This window comes from Protopterus annectens, chromosome 14.part0, assembly GCF_019279795.1.
Source record: "Protopterus annectens isolate FY-2018-M chromosome 14.part0, PAN1.0, whole genome shotgun sequence".
Taxonomy (NCBI): domain Eukaryota; kingdom Metazoa; phylum Chordata; order Ceratodontiformes; family Protopteridae; genus Protopterus; species Protopterus annectens.
In genome coordinates, this window is record NC_056748.1 from 545,251,117 (window position 1) to 545,271,323 (window position 20,207).

General features: G+C 36.9%; 1 protein-coding gene across 1 annotated transcript in view; it reads left to right on the forward strand.

Annotated features, from left to right (window-relative positions):
- The window catches only part of LOC122788697 (myosin-16-like), a 949,629-nt gene that overhangs the window by 11,566 nt on the left and 917,856 nt on the right, over nucleotides 1–20,207 (forward strand). The window contains exon 3 of the mRNA XM_044055593.1: nucleotides 1,397–1,498. Coding sequence (XP_043911528.1) covers nucleotides 1,397–1,498 — 102 coding nt within the window. The remainder of the gene's footprint in view (nucleotides 1–1,396; nucleotides 1,499–20,207) is intronic.

Sequence of the window (20,207 nt, forward strand, 5' to 3'; positions counted from 1 at the left end):
AGCAATGTGATATAGACCCGCTGCACAGTAATATGTTCTTGTTTAACTTTGTGGGCTTGTTGGGAACAAACACACTGACGTCCACTTTACTGGCCATATGTGAGCAATTGAATGAATTATATCATATTCGCATACATGTTTGTTGGTGATGTGAGTTTCGGTAAACTGCAGTTTTGGAAAAGTGCATGTTCAACATATTGGAGTGTCGGCTGAAGTGTGTTTTCGATAAGAAGAAGTAGACCCAAATATCTATCTATATATATATATATATATATATATATATATATATATATATATATATACATGCATAGATACCATAAATATGACCTCATACCTTCAACTCAACAGCCTGTGTGGTGACTGTATTTGGAATTATACAATATACTGAAAAGTGAGTGGCCTGAGATGTTTCCCTTAGATTGCAGTAAGGATTACAAGATGTCATGTCTGTTTTTGTTTGACCTTTATGCCATCTCTATTATAGACTGTCCTAGTGCCAAATGTTAATGGGTAATGATGTTATAAAGTCATATTTTATATATTTTGGGTACTCTTCATTTCCCACATGCATAAGATTTTGAAAGATCTTCTTCTAAAATGACAACTTTACATGGTATCACATTTCAAATTGTATATGGTTTGAGCTGAAATTCAAAGAGTTGCCCTTCTTAACATATCTCATATGTAGCCTGACCACCTTTTAAGTACATCATTAATCTTTCCAGCTAATAATGTGCCACTTGTGAAATAAAGTAATTGTGTCATAGTAGCAATTTTTTAGGGTTCACCCATGAATACTGCTTAAACTGTTCACTGGAAGAGTATTACAAATGCCTAAAGCGCTTATTTTTCACTTTTGTCAGGGCGCTATGTGTGAAATAAGGACAGGGTACATAGAAACAGTTCATGCATGTACTTTTGGTAAGGTAACAGATACACACACACACACACACACACACCCACACACACACACACACACACACACACACACACACGCACACACACACAGCCAGGAGTCTGTCATTCTTGTGTTAAACCCACTGTTATATCATGCACATGTATTGTACTTTGCAGAGTCTTTAAGACTGTCAAGGCCATTCCATGTTGTTCTTTGTTGAGAAGTTCAAAAATAGCTTATGTTCTTGTTTAACAGAGTCACCCAAAATTAGACTTACCAGAATTTGTTTACAACCATCTGTTGTATTAGACTGCTGCTTTACTCGACTGGCATTTCATGAAAGTTTGCGGTAAACAATTTCACATTTGTAATATACAACAGTGAAAAGGAGGAAGAGAAAGTTGGAATGTTTGAAGAACCATTTGAAATATTTTAATAACATGTTTGTAAACATTTGTGGTACCTATTATAAATTGCATTCACTTTTCTTATTTTCAGTCATCTGAACAGGATCATGATTTTGGAGACAGCCTGTATTTTGAAAATTATACTTTAATTAATCTTCAGAAGGAGAAGAATCACTTGGAGAAACTTAATCAGGTAGGATTATAAGTTATATCATTCAGTGTTGCTGAATTAAGACGTAAATCTTATTGAAAAATAATGTCCCTGATGCCTCAACCTCAATCCTTCTTAGGGGACAAACGATTGCTAAAACACATCACTTGCTGCTTAAAGTGTAGTATTATATGGTTACAACAAGTACTTCACTCAGCTGTTTAATGAGGTTCTATCAACTAGTGCAACAAATTCACCAGTATAAATGCAATCCACTGAATCTTATTATCAAGTCCACGTGGTTGAATATTTTTATATTTGAAAATATAAACTGAAACCTTGTATAACAATTTGTCTTGTTTCCCATCTAACATATTTTTTAGCAATGCATTTAAAGTCTATTGTTGTGTGGCCTGACTCTGAAAATTACCCAGCTGCTGGACAATCCATATGTTTGTTCTGTACATTTGTCATATGTCCTGATAACCTTGTTTTTGTTGTTCTTTTAGTTTCTCCTATATGTATAGTAAAGGACATGAAAGTTACATAAAATAAATGAATGCCACTTATAAGCATGTTATCATCTATTAGCTAGGAAATATTGATTTCCTATATAACAGCGATGGCCATGGATCAAATATTAACATGTAGTAAACTTCTTGCGAAAGACATTTTTCCACTTGTCCCACTTATTGTGCCCAATGCAAATATTTGGGCTTGTATTGTAATTATGAGCCAAATGGTTCTGAATGGTAAACTGTCTTTATAAATTATTATTTTTAATATGTCTACCTTTTTTGTATACATTTGTGTGCCCTCTGGCTTGCTAAATGAGCTTTCATTGATAACCTGCAATAGAAACATTTTTTTTTGTATTTGTTTCTCTTCTTCACCCTTTTAAGTACTAGCATCAGTTGTTTTTCTGACTTGAGTTCACAGATCTGGTAATTATTTGTCATTGTTAAGTGAATGTAATACTTAAAGCATTGAAAAATAAATTTTAGTAGTACTCCATGAAACGACATCAGTCTAAATTGTGAGTACAGAATGCTAAAAGCCTGAAAGGAATAGGTCAATAAAATGTACCTGGAAGATATGACATAAGTGCATCAAAAGTACAGTGGTTCTATGTTCAATGTAATTAATCAAATTTTTTATTTAACCTAATGAAAGTGTTTGATAAAGGATGACTTTATGAAATGTCTGTACTTTACAGCTAGCTGAGTTCCTGCAGCATGGCATCTAAGAAATGTTTTCCAATAAGGAAAACATAAAGACTTATGCACTTGTGTGTGCATACCACACACACACATACATACACACACACACACACACACACACACACACACACACACACACACATACACACACAGTAAACTTTAACATGCATACAATATTCATTTCTTTTCTGTAAATGATTTATAAAAAAAATAAAAAGTAGAATCACTGGACTGTCGATAAATTACATTGTCCCAGTCCCCTTCAGTAACACACATCACACCAAATGACATTTGACGGCCTTTATTAAATTTCCATAGCATAGCTTTGATCACTAACTTTATTAATTACAACTATTCATGATATAATTGATTCTAAATACAGCATAACATCTTTGTAATGTTAATCAGAGCAGTGTACCTACTCACCCTGCCCCAGTAAGCAGCGTCCATACCTATACTCACTTACTTTACTTATGAAGCATCGTCCCATCTCACTTTATACGCCATTCATTGTAATGTTAATCAGGGCAGCATACCTACTCACCCTACCCAACAAGCAGGGTCCATACCTCTGCTCGCTTACTTTACTTATGAAGCAGCGTCCAACTCACTTCATACACTATCCATTGAATTACCTTCCGCCAAATAAGCACCATCCTTACCTCAGCTTGCTTATCTATTCAGCAAGCTTCCTCCAACTACTCATTTCCTTTCCCCAGATCCTTGAAATAAACATCCAGACATTAGAGGGGGAACAGAAGAGGGCAAGCCTATCCCTCTTCTCCGCCAACCAGCCTGACCAGGCTGTTCCCCCTCCCTTCTACCCAAAATTGTTCAATCCACTACTCATAAAGGGAAGGGTCAAGCCAAACATCATTTGGTGTACCCATCATCTGTAAAGCACCTTAGAATCCCATCATAAACCCCTTTGCCATGCCATCACTGAAACACACCCTAATGAAACTAAATAAAGTATGATTACCTTGACCCCATTGTAACACCGGGACATCCACACCAAGAGAACACATACCCTTTTAGCCCACTGCCTTCAAAGCTGAAATCATGGCTCAACCTGACTGTATTGACAGCCTATAACCACAACAAAACCACAAACTATAACCCCTTGAACTCAAGATGGCACCCAGTCAAACAACTAGTAGCAAGTCTCACATCCAAGACCCTGTTAACTGTAGCATATCACCATAGCCCACCCACTACCCAGTTCTATATGTGCAACAACTCTATTACCATATGGAATAATCTAACTCCAAAACTATAATGTACTAACCTTAGATGGCAGAAATACAGCACCCCTTACCTAGTTCCTGAAAACTCACATATGCTCAGCAATGAAATACTCTACATGCCACACCATAAACACCCCCAATTCACTCCTTAACAAAGCATTCTTAACCTCTGTTTGTCCCTAACCTTTCCCGTAAAAAGTTCTTTCCTTATGTTACCCATACCAGTAGTATACTACAGCTGCCTTATCCTGCAACCAGGCTTCCTTAAACCTTCTAACTCCCCTGTAACAACGCACCCAGTTTCTAAACTACCCCAACACAGCCACCTACCTACCATGCTTCCTAAAAATCTTATCTACAAAATTCACCCAGACCCCAAGTGAAATGATCCATGTGCTATTCTGTAAAACCTTAGCCTGGTATATAACATTAACACTACCTACTCAAGAGACAAATTTGTCATCCCAAGATGCCACCTGTTAGGAACAAACTCCAGCATTATGTCAAAAACCTCCTTTGCCCTTCCCCCACATATGGTTCAAACAACTGGATGAGTGAATATGACCACCCAAGGTTCCAAGAAAGCAAGGATTGAACATCACTGGCTTGCAGGAACCATAGGGCTGTAGCCTAATAAGTTCCTGTGCTCCTATGAACATCGTGCTCCTATGAACATCGTGACTCTACACATTCCGTGGGATCCCCACACTCCCCATAAACCATCCACGACAGTTTTCCCCTTTGGCCCCCTTATCTAACTCTTCCTTACTTGCCCCCTATACCAATGCAGTAATCAGCTCCCACTAATTAAACACAGAGCTCAAACATGTCTTACTAAGATGATTACTCAGACCCTCCTTGTGCCCAATTCAAGTGGCAAGAATGTCCATCCTATCAAAACATCACCTTTCAAATCCCCTTTTTAAGCCACTGCATGATGCCTTCTGCATTCCAGCAATCTGCAAAGAAAGAAACAATGATAAATTCTATGTGCACACATACCATGATTACTTAACATGGAGGCACTGACCAAGACCCCTGCCACCCCATCAAACCCTTACCTATGGCCAATGGCCGTTCTCCCTTTTACTATTGAATGCAAATGACCAAAAGCAGGGACAATTTTCAACATTAATCTAACATACTAATGGTTAATAGAACAAATTGTCCAACCCATTAACCCTGATATCATAAACTCAAAATGCCTGTCCTTCTCTGACTAGCAGTGTAAAATCCTCCACTAAAACTCAACAACTTTGAAATCCACTTACTTCCATCAGTAACTGTTGCACACTTGTGTTCCCCTTGTGTAACCTCCTGTTTGCCACTGGTTCTATCATCTGCGAATTCACTGTATTGCCACAACTGGTACTCAGCACACCACCATCTACAAAGAAAAGGGCAAAATGAAACCCTTTAATAGTAATGAGCAGGCTCCACCTTATACCCACCTATTCCAAATTACAGCCGCAGCATTCCAAGACCCCATCTGCAAGAAAGAAAAAGACATGTAAAACATCCAAAATACGTCACACATTCCAAGGCATCTTCAAGGACAACCTATCCTGCCAACCCAGGAAGAAATGTACCACCACCACTCCCATCTATGACAAAGCAGCCACAACTGAAGCTATGCATGCAATGACTCTATCAAATACCCAAGATAAATTTAACTACCAGTCGAGTATGTTAAAAGTAAACACCACACATGAAGGAACCTATCAATATCCACCACCCGGGTAACCTTGCGATTCCAGACAACATCCATTAGTGCCCTGTATAAGCCAAGCTAACTTATATTGTAAACCATATGCCTAGCTCTTAACCTTCCATCTCCAAATGAGGCACACTAACCAACATAATGTGGAACAAATGGACAATGCAGCAAACCTAATACAATCAGGTATTATTTTAAATAGTCCTCTTACAAACTTAAAAGTTTGATAAAACAGGTTGCGACAGCATGGATATTCCGAATGGTATGAAGTCTGCAACTCAAATGCCTGTCATTATTTCTGACTACAGTCTTAAGACTTTACCATAACTTGTCAGAAGACACCCTTCTAAGGAAAGAAAAGGGGGGGGGGATGTGCAGCAAATTCTGGACATTCTGCATAAATCTGTACCAAGGACTTTCAGGGAAATTAACTCATCTTTATATTGCCTTTGAAGTTGATCTGAACCTAAAGATGTGTAACATTTACCAATCACCACGCAACAACTGCATTAATTTCTCAGTTGTTGATATCATCAGTACAAATGTTAGTAATGAAGAATGTACCCGTACTGCCAGTCCTAGGCTCAGCATCAGGACAATACTGACCCACTCACCTTCAGCCCCTAGGACAGTTATGCCATCAAAATCATAACATTGTTAAAATAATGATTTATGGAAAAGTGTGAGGAACTTCAAAGAAAAGCAATATGCATTAGACTACTGATTATAACGTTCACACTATTACAGACAAGTACAAGTAATGTTATGGCTTTAGAATGCAGTACTCATCAAAATGCAACTGCTCACTCCCACTCCTCTAGTTTTGTGTTGTTGATAGGATCTGCTAAGGTTAATCATTTAATGCATACCCCCCCCCCCCGAAGAGAGCCCACTTGTGTAGCTTTGTTGCCCAAGTGGAACATACCCTGTAAGGTCAAGGTGTCTCTTTGGATCAACTACATTTACTAGTCACCTACCTCATCAGTCCTCATGTATAACGTGCTGCAGAGCAAACTTACTTATGTAAGGCTAAATTGCACAAGGGAATCCTTCCAGAATGTGCATTCTCAGCAGGAGAGTTTTCTGCACTGTATGTCCTACTGTCTTATACATTGAGCCAATAGGAACTGGTATGATAATAAAGGCTGCAGCTAAGCTCACTTTTAGCCAACTGAAAGTACAAGTTCAGTGCAGGCATCACTAAACAGTCTATTCACAAGACTTTAAAGGAAGTGTTAAATGCAGATGAAGAAAATAGTCAGATAATCTACAAACTCTTATTTGCTGAACAGGAATGTCAGCAATGTAGAAAAACTAGTACATTATTTCACAGAGTCCACCACTTTCACAGTAACTCATGCAAGATTTGCAAGAAGCAAGGTCAGCCTAGTGGCACAGAGTAAAATGTTTCCAAAGCAACACTAGTGGCCCATGCTAGATTAGTCCCCAGAAGATAATGGACAGGCTGCAAGCAGGAAAAAAACGGGTTATGGCATTCTTGACTTCTTATGTGGGGAACAGCAAAATCACATCAGTACTGTCACAACCTAAACTGCTGAAGTTGCCAACTCAATAAGCTATACAAGTAATGATGTGCAGTATAAAGATGTTAGAATATAAAAGGACCGCCTAGAAATTTCATGCTGTGAAGTACAAAGGGAATAATTTCAGTAGCAGCTAAAGATGAGCGTCTGACCTATGAAACAGCCAAGTCTCCCAAAGCTCAGCACAGGCCTAACAACTCAATGGCCACCTTTCCCTCCCATCACTGCCACCGAGCATGTGTGGCAACACCAGTCGCACTAACCTGCCCAAAGCCCGCGAAAACCATTTGGGCCCCATCGAGGAGAAACACCTCAAACTGAGCATGCTTAACAGACCCCAACAGCAAATCCTGCACTGGAGCAAAATCAAAATAAAAAAAAAATAATAAAATAATAATAAATAAATAAATAAAAATCCCTCCATTGCCACCACAGAGCCGAGAACCCTGTTGGCAATCAAAACACACCCACACAAGCACCACAAGTCCCCGAAAGCCATCAGTGCATGTAAAGTCCCCTTTCACCACAGAAACTTCACTGCAAACCACTCACAGCAAGGAAACAACAGACCACCACGCACCACAATCCAGCCCAGCAACGTCAACCTTCAAGCTTTCTGAACTTCCGTATTTATTAGTATTAATTTCTATTTTTTTTTTTTTTTTTTTTTTTATATAACCTAGCTAGACACCAACCTGCCAGTTCTACTCCAAGGAAAATTAACCAGTATAAAACCATACTTCTTTTAAAACTTTGTTAGCAAACATTGTCAGCAAACTACCCTGCCACTGACCAAAACATCAAAGGTGACACTAACGTAATGACAACCCAGCAGCAGATGCAACTAGAAAAGAAAGTGTAAAGTGCCCGTGTGCTTCCACCAATGTCTTTCTTCAGGTATTTACAAGCCAAACTAAAAGCTCCTTACTCCCCCCCGACTACATCCCCATGCGGGAAGTCACTCTAACGACAGCAAACCCTGCTACTACCAGATACCACCATATCTCTAGACACCTCTTCTTCCTCCTTCAAACCCTTTTTTTTTTTTTTTTTTGACCTGAAACAACCAAGGAACATCTTGTACCAATAATATACCCTTCACCAGAATTCAAAGCCTGGATGGCAGTAACACAGAAATTATTCTAAATGGAATGAAAGAGAAAAAATACTAACCAAAACTTTTCTTAAGGGCCCTACTAAGGCTTCCATCCTGCCACCCTACTGTATCCCCGGCCTACCTGTCCACCACGAAGCAAGGTCGTCTGGGACATAAACTTGTCTAACAAGTTCACACCAAAATGTGATTGCTTAACCCAACTACACTAGACTAAACCTTTTAAGCCCCTCCCCATTATTATCCATCCCTGCCTCCACTTAACCCTTTCACTTCCCCAACCCGTTTAACTCCCCCAAATATTAACCTAACCCCCCAATGAAGATGTCCCGGGACAACTTAGCTTGTTGCCAAACTTCATTTATTAAAGTACCATGCAAAAATATTTCCAGTATAACAGACACTTATTCTGCAAAAGCAGATTGGCATTGTATTTAACTGCAGGTTCAACTCATCACACAAACAGTAGAGCACCTAGCTTCTCAGCTGATTATATGTCATGTAGAATAAAGGTATTATATTCATAAAGCAGAATTTAGTCCTGGAATCCTTTGGGTATAAAATAGACCAAGATGGTTGGGGCTTGATGAGCCATTTGGCCCTTTGCCACACATACTTTCTGTGTAACTCCATCCTTCGCAGTGAAATCTAACCAGATCTGTTACTGTTTTGAGTAATTTGCTCTGTGCTTTAGCAGATATATTTTAGCACTGTAAACAAGTGTAGAAAAGTATCTAGTCTAGACATCAGACCAGTTTATGTGGACATCTAGCAAAATGCACATAATTACATGGGAAACAATTGCAGTATATTGCACTTTAATAAAATTTAAAGAATGAAGTATTAGTTAACAAATGTCTACCCAGAGAGTATCTAGGCAAGTCTATATTTAAGCATATTGCAGAAGTTAATGATTTTAGGGGTACAAAATATAAACCTGAAGCTTTTAGAAGTTGTGTATCTAGGGCTACAAATGATATACTGCCTACTACCATAATTTTAAACAGACCAGTTAATGGGTTTACTCTAGTTAATTGATTAAGATACTATCAATAACTGGACTTATTTTTAGCAATTAAACAAACTTATATAGTATTTGGGGGATAAACAGTATTCAGTTATAAAAGAAAGAAGAATTTAAAAGAAGTATTGTATTGTAAGGTCAAGTCAAAAAATTAAATACTTATGAGAAATGTGGTTCATTTAAATGTTGGGCTTGTGCACAGTGCACTTATCATGATAGTTTAGACGGTGATGTTATTAATAACACAATATATCTTGTGCTTGAATATTTTCATGTATGTCCAAGAATCCAGTTTATGTTGTACTTTACTCATCCTGTTCAGCTTTTATATAGTTAGAGGTTCAAGGCATCTTATACTAAGGAATAAATGAACATTTTAGAGCTATTTCTATTGGAAGCAAAAATAACAGTTTAAATAGACATATTAACAGTGGTAATATAAAAGCACCTTTGTTTTCTGTGTTAGTCTTTTTGTAAATCTTAGTACTGAATACCAAGGAATATAATTGGCAATGTAACTTAAATACTTGCACTTTTTTATTGTCAGTGACCGTACAACTTATAAAGTTGTCCTCATGAGTAAGGCTTGAAACACTGATGGATTCTTTTGTATAAATTATAAAGTTGTCCTCATGAGTAAGGCTTCAAGCACTGGTGGATTCATTTGTATAAATTATAAAGTTGTCCTCATGAGTAAGGCTTGAAGCACATATGGATTCATTTGTTTAAATTATAAAGTTGTCCTCATGAATAAGGCTTGAAGCATGGATGGATTAATTTGTATTAATTATAAAGTTGTCCTCATGAGTAAGGCTTGAAGCACTGGTGGATTCATTTGTATAAATTATAAAGTTGTCCTCATGAGTAAGGCTTGAAGCACTGGTGGATTCATTTGTATAAATTATAAAGTTGTCCTCATGAGTAAAACTTGAAGCACTGAGGGATTCATTTGTATAAATTATAAAGTTGTCCTCATGAGTAAGGCTTGAAGCACTGATGGATTCATTTGTATAAATTATAATGTTGTCCTCATGAGTAAGGCTTGAAGCACTGGTGGATTCATTTGTATAAATTATAAAGTTGTCCTCATGAGTAAGGCTTGAAGCAAATATGGATTCATTTGTATAAATTATAAAGTTGTCCTCATGAGTAAGGCTTGAAGCACTGGTGGATTCATTTGTATGAATTATAAAGTTGTCCTCATGAGTAAGGCTTGAAGCACTGGTGGATTCATTTGTATAAATTATAAAGTTGTCCTCATGAGTAAGGCTTGAAGCACTGGTGGATTCATTTGTATAAATTATAAAGTTGTCCTCATGAGTAAGACTTGAAGCACTGATGGATTCATTTGTATAAATTATAAAGTTGTCCTCATGAGTAAGGCTTGAAGCACTGATGGATTCATTTGTATAAATTATAAAGTTGTCCTCAGGAGTAAGGCTTGAAGCACTGATGGATTCATTTGTATGAATTATAAAGTTGTCCTCATGAGTAAGGCTTGAAGCACTGATGGATTCATTTATTTGAATTATAAAGTTGTCCTCATGAGTAAGGCTTGAAGCACTGGTGGATTCATTTGTATAAATTATAAAGTTGTACTCATGAGTATGACTTGAAGTACTGGTGGATTCATTTCTATGAATTATAAAGTTGTCCTCATGGGTAAGGCTTGAAGCACTGATGGATTCATTTGTATGAATTATAAAGTTGCCCTCATGAGTAAGGCTTGAAGCACTGATGGATTACTTTGTATGAATTATAAAGTTGTCCTCATGAGTAATGCTTGAAGCACTGATGGATTCATTTGTATGAATTATAAAGTTGTCCTCATGAGTAAGGCTTAAAACACATATGGATTCATTTGTATAAATTATAAAGTTGTCCTCATGAGTGAGGCTTGAAGCACTGATGGATTCATGTATATAAATTATAAAGTTGTCTTCATGAGTAAGGCTTGAAGCACTGATGGATTCATTTGTATGAATTATAAAGTTGTCCTCATGAGTAATGCTTGAAGCACTGATGCATTCATTTGTATGAATTATAAAGTTGTCCTCATGCATAAGGCTTGAAGCACTGATGAATTCATTTGTATAAATTATAAAGTTGTCCTCATGAGTAAGGCTTGAAGCACTGGTGGATTCATTTGTATAAATTATAAAGTTGTCCTCATCTACTACAGTGGTGGTTCTGCGGTAGCATTGTCGCCTCATAGCAAGATGTTGTCCCATTGGATTCTCAGCTAGAGCGTCTTCTATGTGGAGGCATACATGAATGGGGCGTGCCTTCGTTGAATGTTGTGCGTCAGGCTGGTAACCCGGTACATAAATATCCACTACCAATCATTAGTGGACCGGAGTTCCGCTGTGGTGACCCCTAACCGGGAAAACCCGAAAGACACACAAAAAATAAAGTTGTCCTCATGAGTAAGGCTTGAAGCACTGATGGATTCATTTGTACAAATTATAAAGTTGTCCTCATGAGTAAGGCTTGAAGCACTGGTGGATTCATTTGTATAAATTATAAAGTTGCCCTCATGAGTAAGGCTTGAAGCACTGATGGATTCATTTGTATGAATTATAAAGTTGTCCTCATGAGTAAGGCTTGAAGCACTGATGGAACTCCCTCACTGTGTAGTATTTTGACCCCCTACTCCAACCTTAACTCTCTTAAATCTGCTAATACCGTCCAGATATTAACAACTAAAGCTAAGAACTCAGGTGGTGATGCCCTGTACGCCAACTCCATTGGAAAGCCCTGGAACTCCCTGCCAAACACCCTTAGACTCATGACCTCACATCAACAGTTCAAAAACAACCTCAAAAGCCATCTTAAGCTACAATGGCTATGCCCATGCACAGAACCCGACTAACTTATCTAATTTCCTGTACTCATAATCTGCCCTGATTAGCTAGTTCTTCGACCATTATTCTCACGGTGTTTATCCTATAACACTAATTTGTTTAAAATGCAGCTTTGCTACTTGTACTTATATTAAGTCTCTGTTATTTCCTATTCTTATATTGTAAATGTAACTTGCTCTCTTCATGTATTGCTTTTATGTTGGAGCTTTTCTCCCCGGGCCTCTACTGAAAAGGGATATGTATCCAGTTGGACTAGCCCGGTCAACAAATGTAAAATAAATAATAATAAATAAAATAAATAAAAATGGATTCATTTGTATGAATTATAAAGTTGTCCTCATGAGTAAGGCTTGAAGCACTGATGGATTCATTTGTATAAATTATAAAGTTTCCCTCATGAGTAAGGCTTGTAGCACTGGTGGATTCATTTGTATAAATTATAAAGTTGTCCTCATGAGTGACGTTTGAAGCACTGATGGATTCATGTATATAAATTATAAAGTTGTCCTCATGAGTAAGGCTTGAAGCACTGATGGATTCATTTGTATAAATTATAAAGTTGTCCTCATGAGTAAGGCTTGAAGCACTGATGGATTCATTTGTGTAAATTATAAAGTTGTCCCCATGAGTAAGGCTTCAAGCACTGATGGATTCATTTGTAAAAATTATAAAGTTGTCCTCATGAGTAAGGCTTGAAGCACTGATGGATTAATTTGTATAAATTCTAAAGTTGTTTTCATGAGTAGGGCTTGAAGCACTAGTGGATTAATTTGTTTAAATTATAAAGTTGTCCTCATGAGTAAGGCTTGAAGCACTGATGGATTCATTTGTATAAATTATAAAGTTGTCCTCATGAGTAAGGCTTGAAGCACTGACGGATTCGTTTGTATGAATTATAAAGTTGTCCTCATGAGTAAGGCTTTAAGCACTGATGGATTCATTTGTATAAATTATAAAGTTGTCCTCATGAGTAAGGCTTGAAGCACTGATGTATTCATTTCCATGAATTATAAAGTTGTCCTCATGAGTAAGGCTTGAAGCACTGATGGATTCATGTATATAAATTATAAAGTTGTCCTCATGAGCAAGGCTTGAAGCACTGATGGATTCATTTGTATGAATTATAAAGTTGTACTCATGAGTAAGGCTTAAAGCACTGATGGATTCAATTGTATGAATTATAAAGTTGTCCTCATGAGTAAGGCTTGAAGCACTAGTGGATTCATTTGTATAAATTATAAAGGTGTCTTCATGAGTAAGACTTGAAGAACTGGTGGATTTATTTGTATGAATTGTAAAGCTGTCCTCATGGGTAAGGCTTGAAGCACTGATGGGTTCACTTGTATGAATTATAATGTTGTCCTCATGAGTAAGGCTTGAAGCACTGGTGGATTCATTTGTATAAATTATAAAATTGCTTTCCTGAGTAAGGCTTGAAGCACTGATGGATTAATTTGTATGAATTATAAAGTTGTCCTCATGAGTAGGCCTTGAAGCATTCGTGGATTCATTTGTATGAATTATAAAGTTGTCCTCATGCATAAGGCTTGAAGCATTGATGGATTCCTTTGTATAAATTATAAAGTTGTCCTCATGAGTAAGAATTGAAGCACTGATGGATTCATTTGTATAAATTTTAAAGTTGTCCTCATGAGTAAGGCTTGAAGCACTGATGGATTAATTTGTATAAATTATAAAGTTGTTCTCATGAGTAGGCCTTGAAGCATTCGTGGATTCATTTGTATAAATTATAAAGTTGTCCTCATGAGTAAGGCTTGAAGCACTGATGGATTCATTTGTATGAATTATAAAGTTGTCCTCATGAGTAAGGCTTGAAGCACTGATGGAATCATTCGTATAAATTATAAAGTTGTCCTTTTGAGTAAGGCTTAAAGCACTGATGAATTCATTTGTATAAATTATAAAGTTGTCCTCATGAGTAAGGCTTGAAGCACTGATGGATTCATGTATATAAATTATAAAGTTGTCCTCATGAGTAAGGCTTGAAGCACTGATGGATTCATTTGTATAAATTATAAAGTTGTCCTCATGAGTAAGGCTTGAAGCACTGATGGATTCATTTGTACAAATTATAAAGTTGTCCTCATGAGTAAGGCTTGAAGCACTGATGGATTCATTTGTACAAATTATAAAGTTGTCCTCATGAGTAAGGCTTGAAGCACTGGTGGATTCATTTGTATAAATTGTAAAGTTGCCCTCATGAGTAAGGCTTGAATCACTGGTGGATTCATTTGTATAAATTATAAAGTTGTCCTCAGGGGAAAGGCTTGAAGCGCTGATGGATTCATTTGTATAAATTATAAAATTGTCCTCATGAGTAAGGCTTGAAGCGCTGATGGATTCATTTGTATAAATTATAAAGTAGTCTTCATGAGTAAGGCTTGAAGCCCTGATGAATTCATTTGTATGAATTATAGAGTTGTCCTCATGAGTAAGACTTGAAGCACTGATGGATTCATTTGTGTAAATTATAAAGTTGTCCTCATGAGTAAGGCTTGAAGCACTGATGGATTCATTTGTATGAATTATAAAGTTGTCCTCATGAGTAAGGCTTGTAGCACTGATGGATTCATTTGTATGAATTATAAAGTTATCCTCATACGTAAGGCTTAAAGCACTGATGGATTCATTTGTATGAATTATAAAGTTGTCTTCATGAGTAAGGCTTGAAGCACTGGTGGATTCAGTTGTATAAATTATAAAGTTGTCTTCATGAGTAAGGCTTGAAGCACTGGTGGATTCATTTGTATGAATTATAAAGTTGTCCTCATGGGTAAGGCTTGAAGCCCTGATGAATTAATTTGTATGAATTATAGAGTTGTCCTCATGAGTAAGGCTTGAAGCACTGGTGGATTCCTTTGTTAAAATTATAAAGTTGTCCTCATGAGTAAGGCTTGAAGCACTGATGGATTCATTTGTATGAATTATAAAGTTGTCCTCATGAGTAAGGCTTGTAGCACTGATGGATTCATTTGTATGAATTATAAAGTTATCCTCATGCATAAGGCTGAAAGCACTGATGGATTCATTTGTATGAATTATAAAGTTGTCCTCATGAGTAAGGCTTGAAGCACTGATGGATTCATTTGTATGAATTATAAAGTTGCCCTCATGAGTAAGGCTTGAAGCAGTGATGGATTCATTTGTATGAATTATAAAGTTGCCCTCATAGTAAGGCTTGAAGCAGTGATGGATTCATTTGTATGAATTATAAAGTTGTCTTCATGAGTAGGGCTTGAAGCACTGATGGATTCATTTGTTATAAATTATAAAGTTGTCCTCATGAGTAAGGCTTGAAGCACTGGTGGATTCCTTTGTATAAATTATAAAGTTGTCCTCATGAGTAAGGCTTGAAGCACTGATGGATTAATTTGTATAAATTCTAAAGTTGTTTTCATGAGTAGGGCTTGAAGCACTAGTGGATTCATTTGTTTAAATTATAAAGTTGTCCTAATGAGTAAGGCTTGAAGCACTGATGGATTCATTTGTATAAATTATAAAGTTGTCCTCATGAGTAAGGCTTGAAGCACCGATGGATTTGTTTGTATGAATTATAAAGTTGTCCTCATGAGTAAGGCTTTAAGCACTGATGGATTCATTTGTATAAATTATAAAGTTGTCCTCATGAGTAAGGCTTGAAGCATTGATGAATTCATTTGCATGAATTATAAAGTTGTCCTTATGAGTAAGGCTTGAAGCACTGATGGATTCATGTATGTAAATTATAAAGTTATCCTCATGTGTAAGGCTTGAAGCACTGATGGATTCATTTGTATGAATTATAAAGTTGTCCTCATGAGTAAGGCTTAAAGCACTGATGGATTCATTTGTATGAATTATAAAGTTGTCCTCATGAGTAAGGCTTGAAGCACTGGTGGATTCATTTGTATAAATTATAAAGGTGTCCTCATGAGTAAGACTTGAAGAACTGGTGGATTCATTTGTATGAATTGTAAAGTTGTCCTCATGGGTAAGGCTTGAAGCACTGATGGGTTCACTTGTATGAATTATAACGTTGTCCTCATGAGTAAGGCTTGAAGCACTGGTTGATTCATTTGTATAAATTATAAAGTTACTTTACTGAGGAAGGCTTGAAGCACTGATGGACTAATTTGTATGAATTATAAAGTTGTCCTCATGAGTAAGGCTTGAAGCACTGATGGATTCATTTGTATGAATTATAAAGTTGTCCTCATGAGTAAGGCTTGAAGCACTGATGGATTCATTTGTATGAATTATAAAGTTGCCCTCATGAGTAAGTCTTGAAGCACTGATGGATTAATTTGTATAAATTATAAAGTTGTCCTCATGAGTAAGGCTTGATGCACTGATGGATTCATTTATATAAATTATAAAGCTGTCCTCATGAGTAAGTCTTGAAGCACTGATGGATTAATTTGTATAAATTATAAAGTTGTCCTCATGAGTAAGGCTTAAAGCACTGGTGGATTCATTTGTATAAATTATAAAGCTGTCCTCATTAATAAGGCTTAAAGCACATATGGATTCATTTGTATAAATTATAAAGTTGTCCTCATGAGTAAGGCTTGAAGCACTGGTGGATTAATTTGTATAAATTATAAAGTTGTCCTCATGATTAAGGCTTGAAGCACTGGTGGATTCATTTGTATAAATTATAAAGTTGTCCTCATCTACTCCGGTGGTGGTGCTGTGGTAGCATTGTTGCCTCCTAGCAAGATATTGCCCCATTCGATTCTCAGCTAGAGCGTCTTCTTTGTGGAGGCATACGTGAATGGGGTGTGCCTTCGTTGAATGTTGTGCGTCAGGGCTGGTAACCCGGTACGTAAATATCCACTATATCCACTACCAAACATTAGCGGACCACAGTTCCGCTGTGGCGGCCCCTAACAGGGAAAAGCCGAAATACACAAAAAAATAAAGTTGTCCTCATGAGTAATGCTTGAAGCACTGATGGATTCATTTGTATAAATTATAAAGTTGTCCTCATGAGTAAGGCTTGAAGCACTGATGGATTTATTTGTACAAATTATAAAGTTGTCCTCATGAGTAAGGCTTGTAGCACTGATGGATTCATTTGTATGAATTATAAAGTTATCCTCATGCATAAGGCTTAAAGCACTGATGGATTCATTTGTATGAATTATAAAGTTGTCTTCATGAGTAAGGCTTGAAGCACTGGTGGATTCAGTTGTATAAATTATAAAGTTGTACTCATGAGTAAGGCTTGAAGCACTGGTGGATTCATTTGTATGAATTATAAAGTTGTCCTCATGGGTAAGGTTTGAAGCCCTGATGACTTCATTTGTATGAATTATAGATTTGTCCTCATGAGTAAGGCTTGAAGCACTGATGGATTCATTTGTGTAAATTATAAAGTTGTCCTCATGAGTAAGGCTTGAAGCACTGATGGATTCATTTGTATGAATTATAAAGTTGTCCTCATGAGTAAGGCTTGTAGCACTGATGGATTCATTTGTATGAATTATAAAGTTATCCTCATGCATAAGACTGAAAGCACTGATGGATTCATTTGTATGAATTATAAAGTTGTCTTCATGAGTAAGGCTTGAAGCACTGGTGGATTCATTTGTATAAATTATAAAGTTGTACTCATGAGTAAGGCTTGAAGCACTGATGGATTCATTTGCATGAATTATAAAGTTGTCCTCATGAGTAAGGCTTGAAGCACTGATGGATTCATTTGTATGAATTATAAAGTTGCCCTCATGAGTAAGGCTTGAAGCAGTGATGGATTCATTTGTATGAATTATAAAGTTGCCCTCATAGTAAGGCTTGAAGCAGTGATGGATTCATTTGTATGAATTATAAAGTTGTCTTCGTGAGTAAGGCTTGAAGCACTGATGGATTCATTTGTATAAATTATAAACCTGTCCTCATGAGTAGGTCTTGAACCACTGATGGATTCATTTGTATAAATTATAAAGTTGGCCTCATGAGTAAGGCTTGAAGCACTGGTGGATTCCTTTGTTAAAATTATAAAGTTGTCCTCATGAGTAAGGCTTGAAGCACTGGTGGACTCATTTGTCTAAATTATAAAGTTGCCCTCATCTACTACGGTGGTGGTGCTGCGGTAGCTTTGTCGCCTCATAGCAAGACATTGTCCCGTTCGATTCTCAGCTAGAGCGTCTTCTATGTGGAGGCATACATGAATGGGGCGTGCCTTCATTGAATGTTGTGCATCAGGCTGGTTACCCGGTACGTAAATATCCACTACCAATCATTAGCGGACCGGAGTTGCGCCGTGGCAACCCCTAACCGGGAAAAGCCGAAATACACAAAAAAATTTAAGTTGTCCTCATGAGTAAGGCTTGAAGCACTGATGGATTAATTTGTATAATTTATAAAGTTGTCCTCATGAGTAAGGCTTGAAGCACTAATGGATTAATTTGTACAAATTATAAAGCTGTCCTCATGAGTAAGGCTTGAAGCACTGGTGGATTCATTTGTATAAATTATAAAGTTTCCCTCATGAGTAAGGCTTGAAGCGCTATTGGATTCATTTGTATAAATTATAAAGTTGCCCTCATGCGTAAGGCTTGTAGCACTGATGGATTCATTTGTATAAATTATAAAGTTGTCCTCATGAGTGAGGCTTGAAGCACTAATGGATTCATGTATATAAATTATAAAGTTGTCCTCTTGAGTAATGCTTGAAGCACTGATGCATTCATTTGTATAAATTATAAAGTTGTCCTCATGCGTAAGGCTTGAAGCACTGATGAATTCATTTGTGTAAATTGTAAAGTTGTCCCCATGAGTAAGGCTTGAAACACTGATGGATTCATTTGTAAAAATTACAAAGTTGTCCTCATGAGTAAGGCTTAAAGCACTGATGGATTAATTTGTATAAATTCTAAAGTTGTTTTCATGAGTAGGGCTTGAAGCACTAGTGGATTCATTTGTTTAAATTATAAAGTTGTCCTCATGAGTAAGGCTTGAAGCACTTATGGATTCATTTGTATAAATTATAAAGTTGTCCTCATGAGTAAGGCTTGAAGCACTGATGGATTTGTTTGTATGAATTATAAAGTTGTCCTCATAAGTAAAGCTTTAAGCACTGATGGATTCATTTGTTTAAATTATAAAGTTGTCCTCATGAGTAAGGCTTGAAGCATTGGTGGACTCATTTGTATAAATTATAAAGTTGCCCTCATCTACTACGGTGGTGGTGCTGCGGTAGCATTTTCACCTCCTAGCAAGACATTGTCCCGTTCGCTTCTGATCTAGAGCGTCTTCTATGGGGAGGCATACATGAATGGTGCGTGCCTTCATTGAATGTTGTGCATCAGGCTGGTAACCCGGTACGTAAATATCCACTACCAATCATTAGCGGACCGGAGTTGCGCTGTGGCAACCCCTAACCGGGAAAAGCCGAAATACACAAAAAAATTAAAGTTGTCCTCATGAGTAAGGCTTGAAGCACTGATGGATTAATTTGTATAATTTATAAAGTTGTCCTCATGAGTTAAGGCTTGAAGCACTGATGGATTCATTTGTACAAATTATAAAGCTGTCCTCATGAGTAAGGCTTGAAGCACTGGTGGATTCATTTGTATAAATTATAAAGTTGCCCTCATGAGTAAGGCTTGAAGCAATGATGGATTCATTTGTATAAATTATAAAGTTTCCCTCATGAGTAAGGCTTGAAGCACTTTTGGATTCATTTGCATAAATTATAAAGTTGCCCTCATGCGTAAGGCTTGTAGCACTGATGGATTCATTTGTATAAATTATAAAGTTGTCCTCATGAGTGAGGCTTGAAGCACTAATGGATTCATGTATATAAATTATAAAGTTGTCCTCATGAGTAATGCTTGAAGCACTGATGCATTCATTTGTATGAATTATAAAGTTGTCCTCATGCGTAAGGCTTGAAGCACTGATGAATTCATTTGTGTAAATTGTAAAGTTGTCCCCATGAGTAAGGCTTGAAGCACTGATGGATTCATTTGTAAAAATTACAAAGTTGTCCTCATGAGTAAGGCTTAAAGCACTGA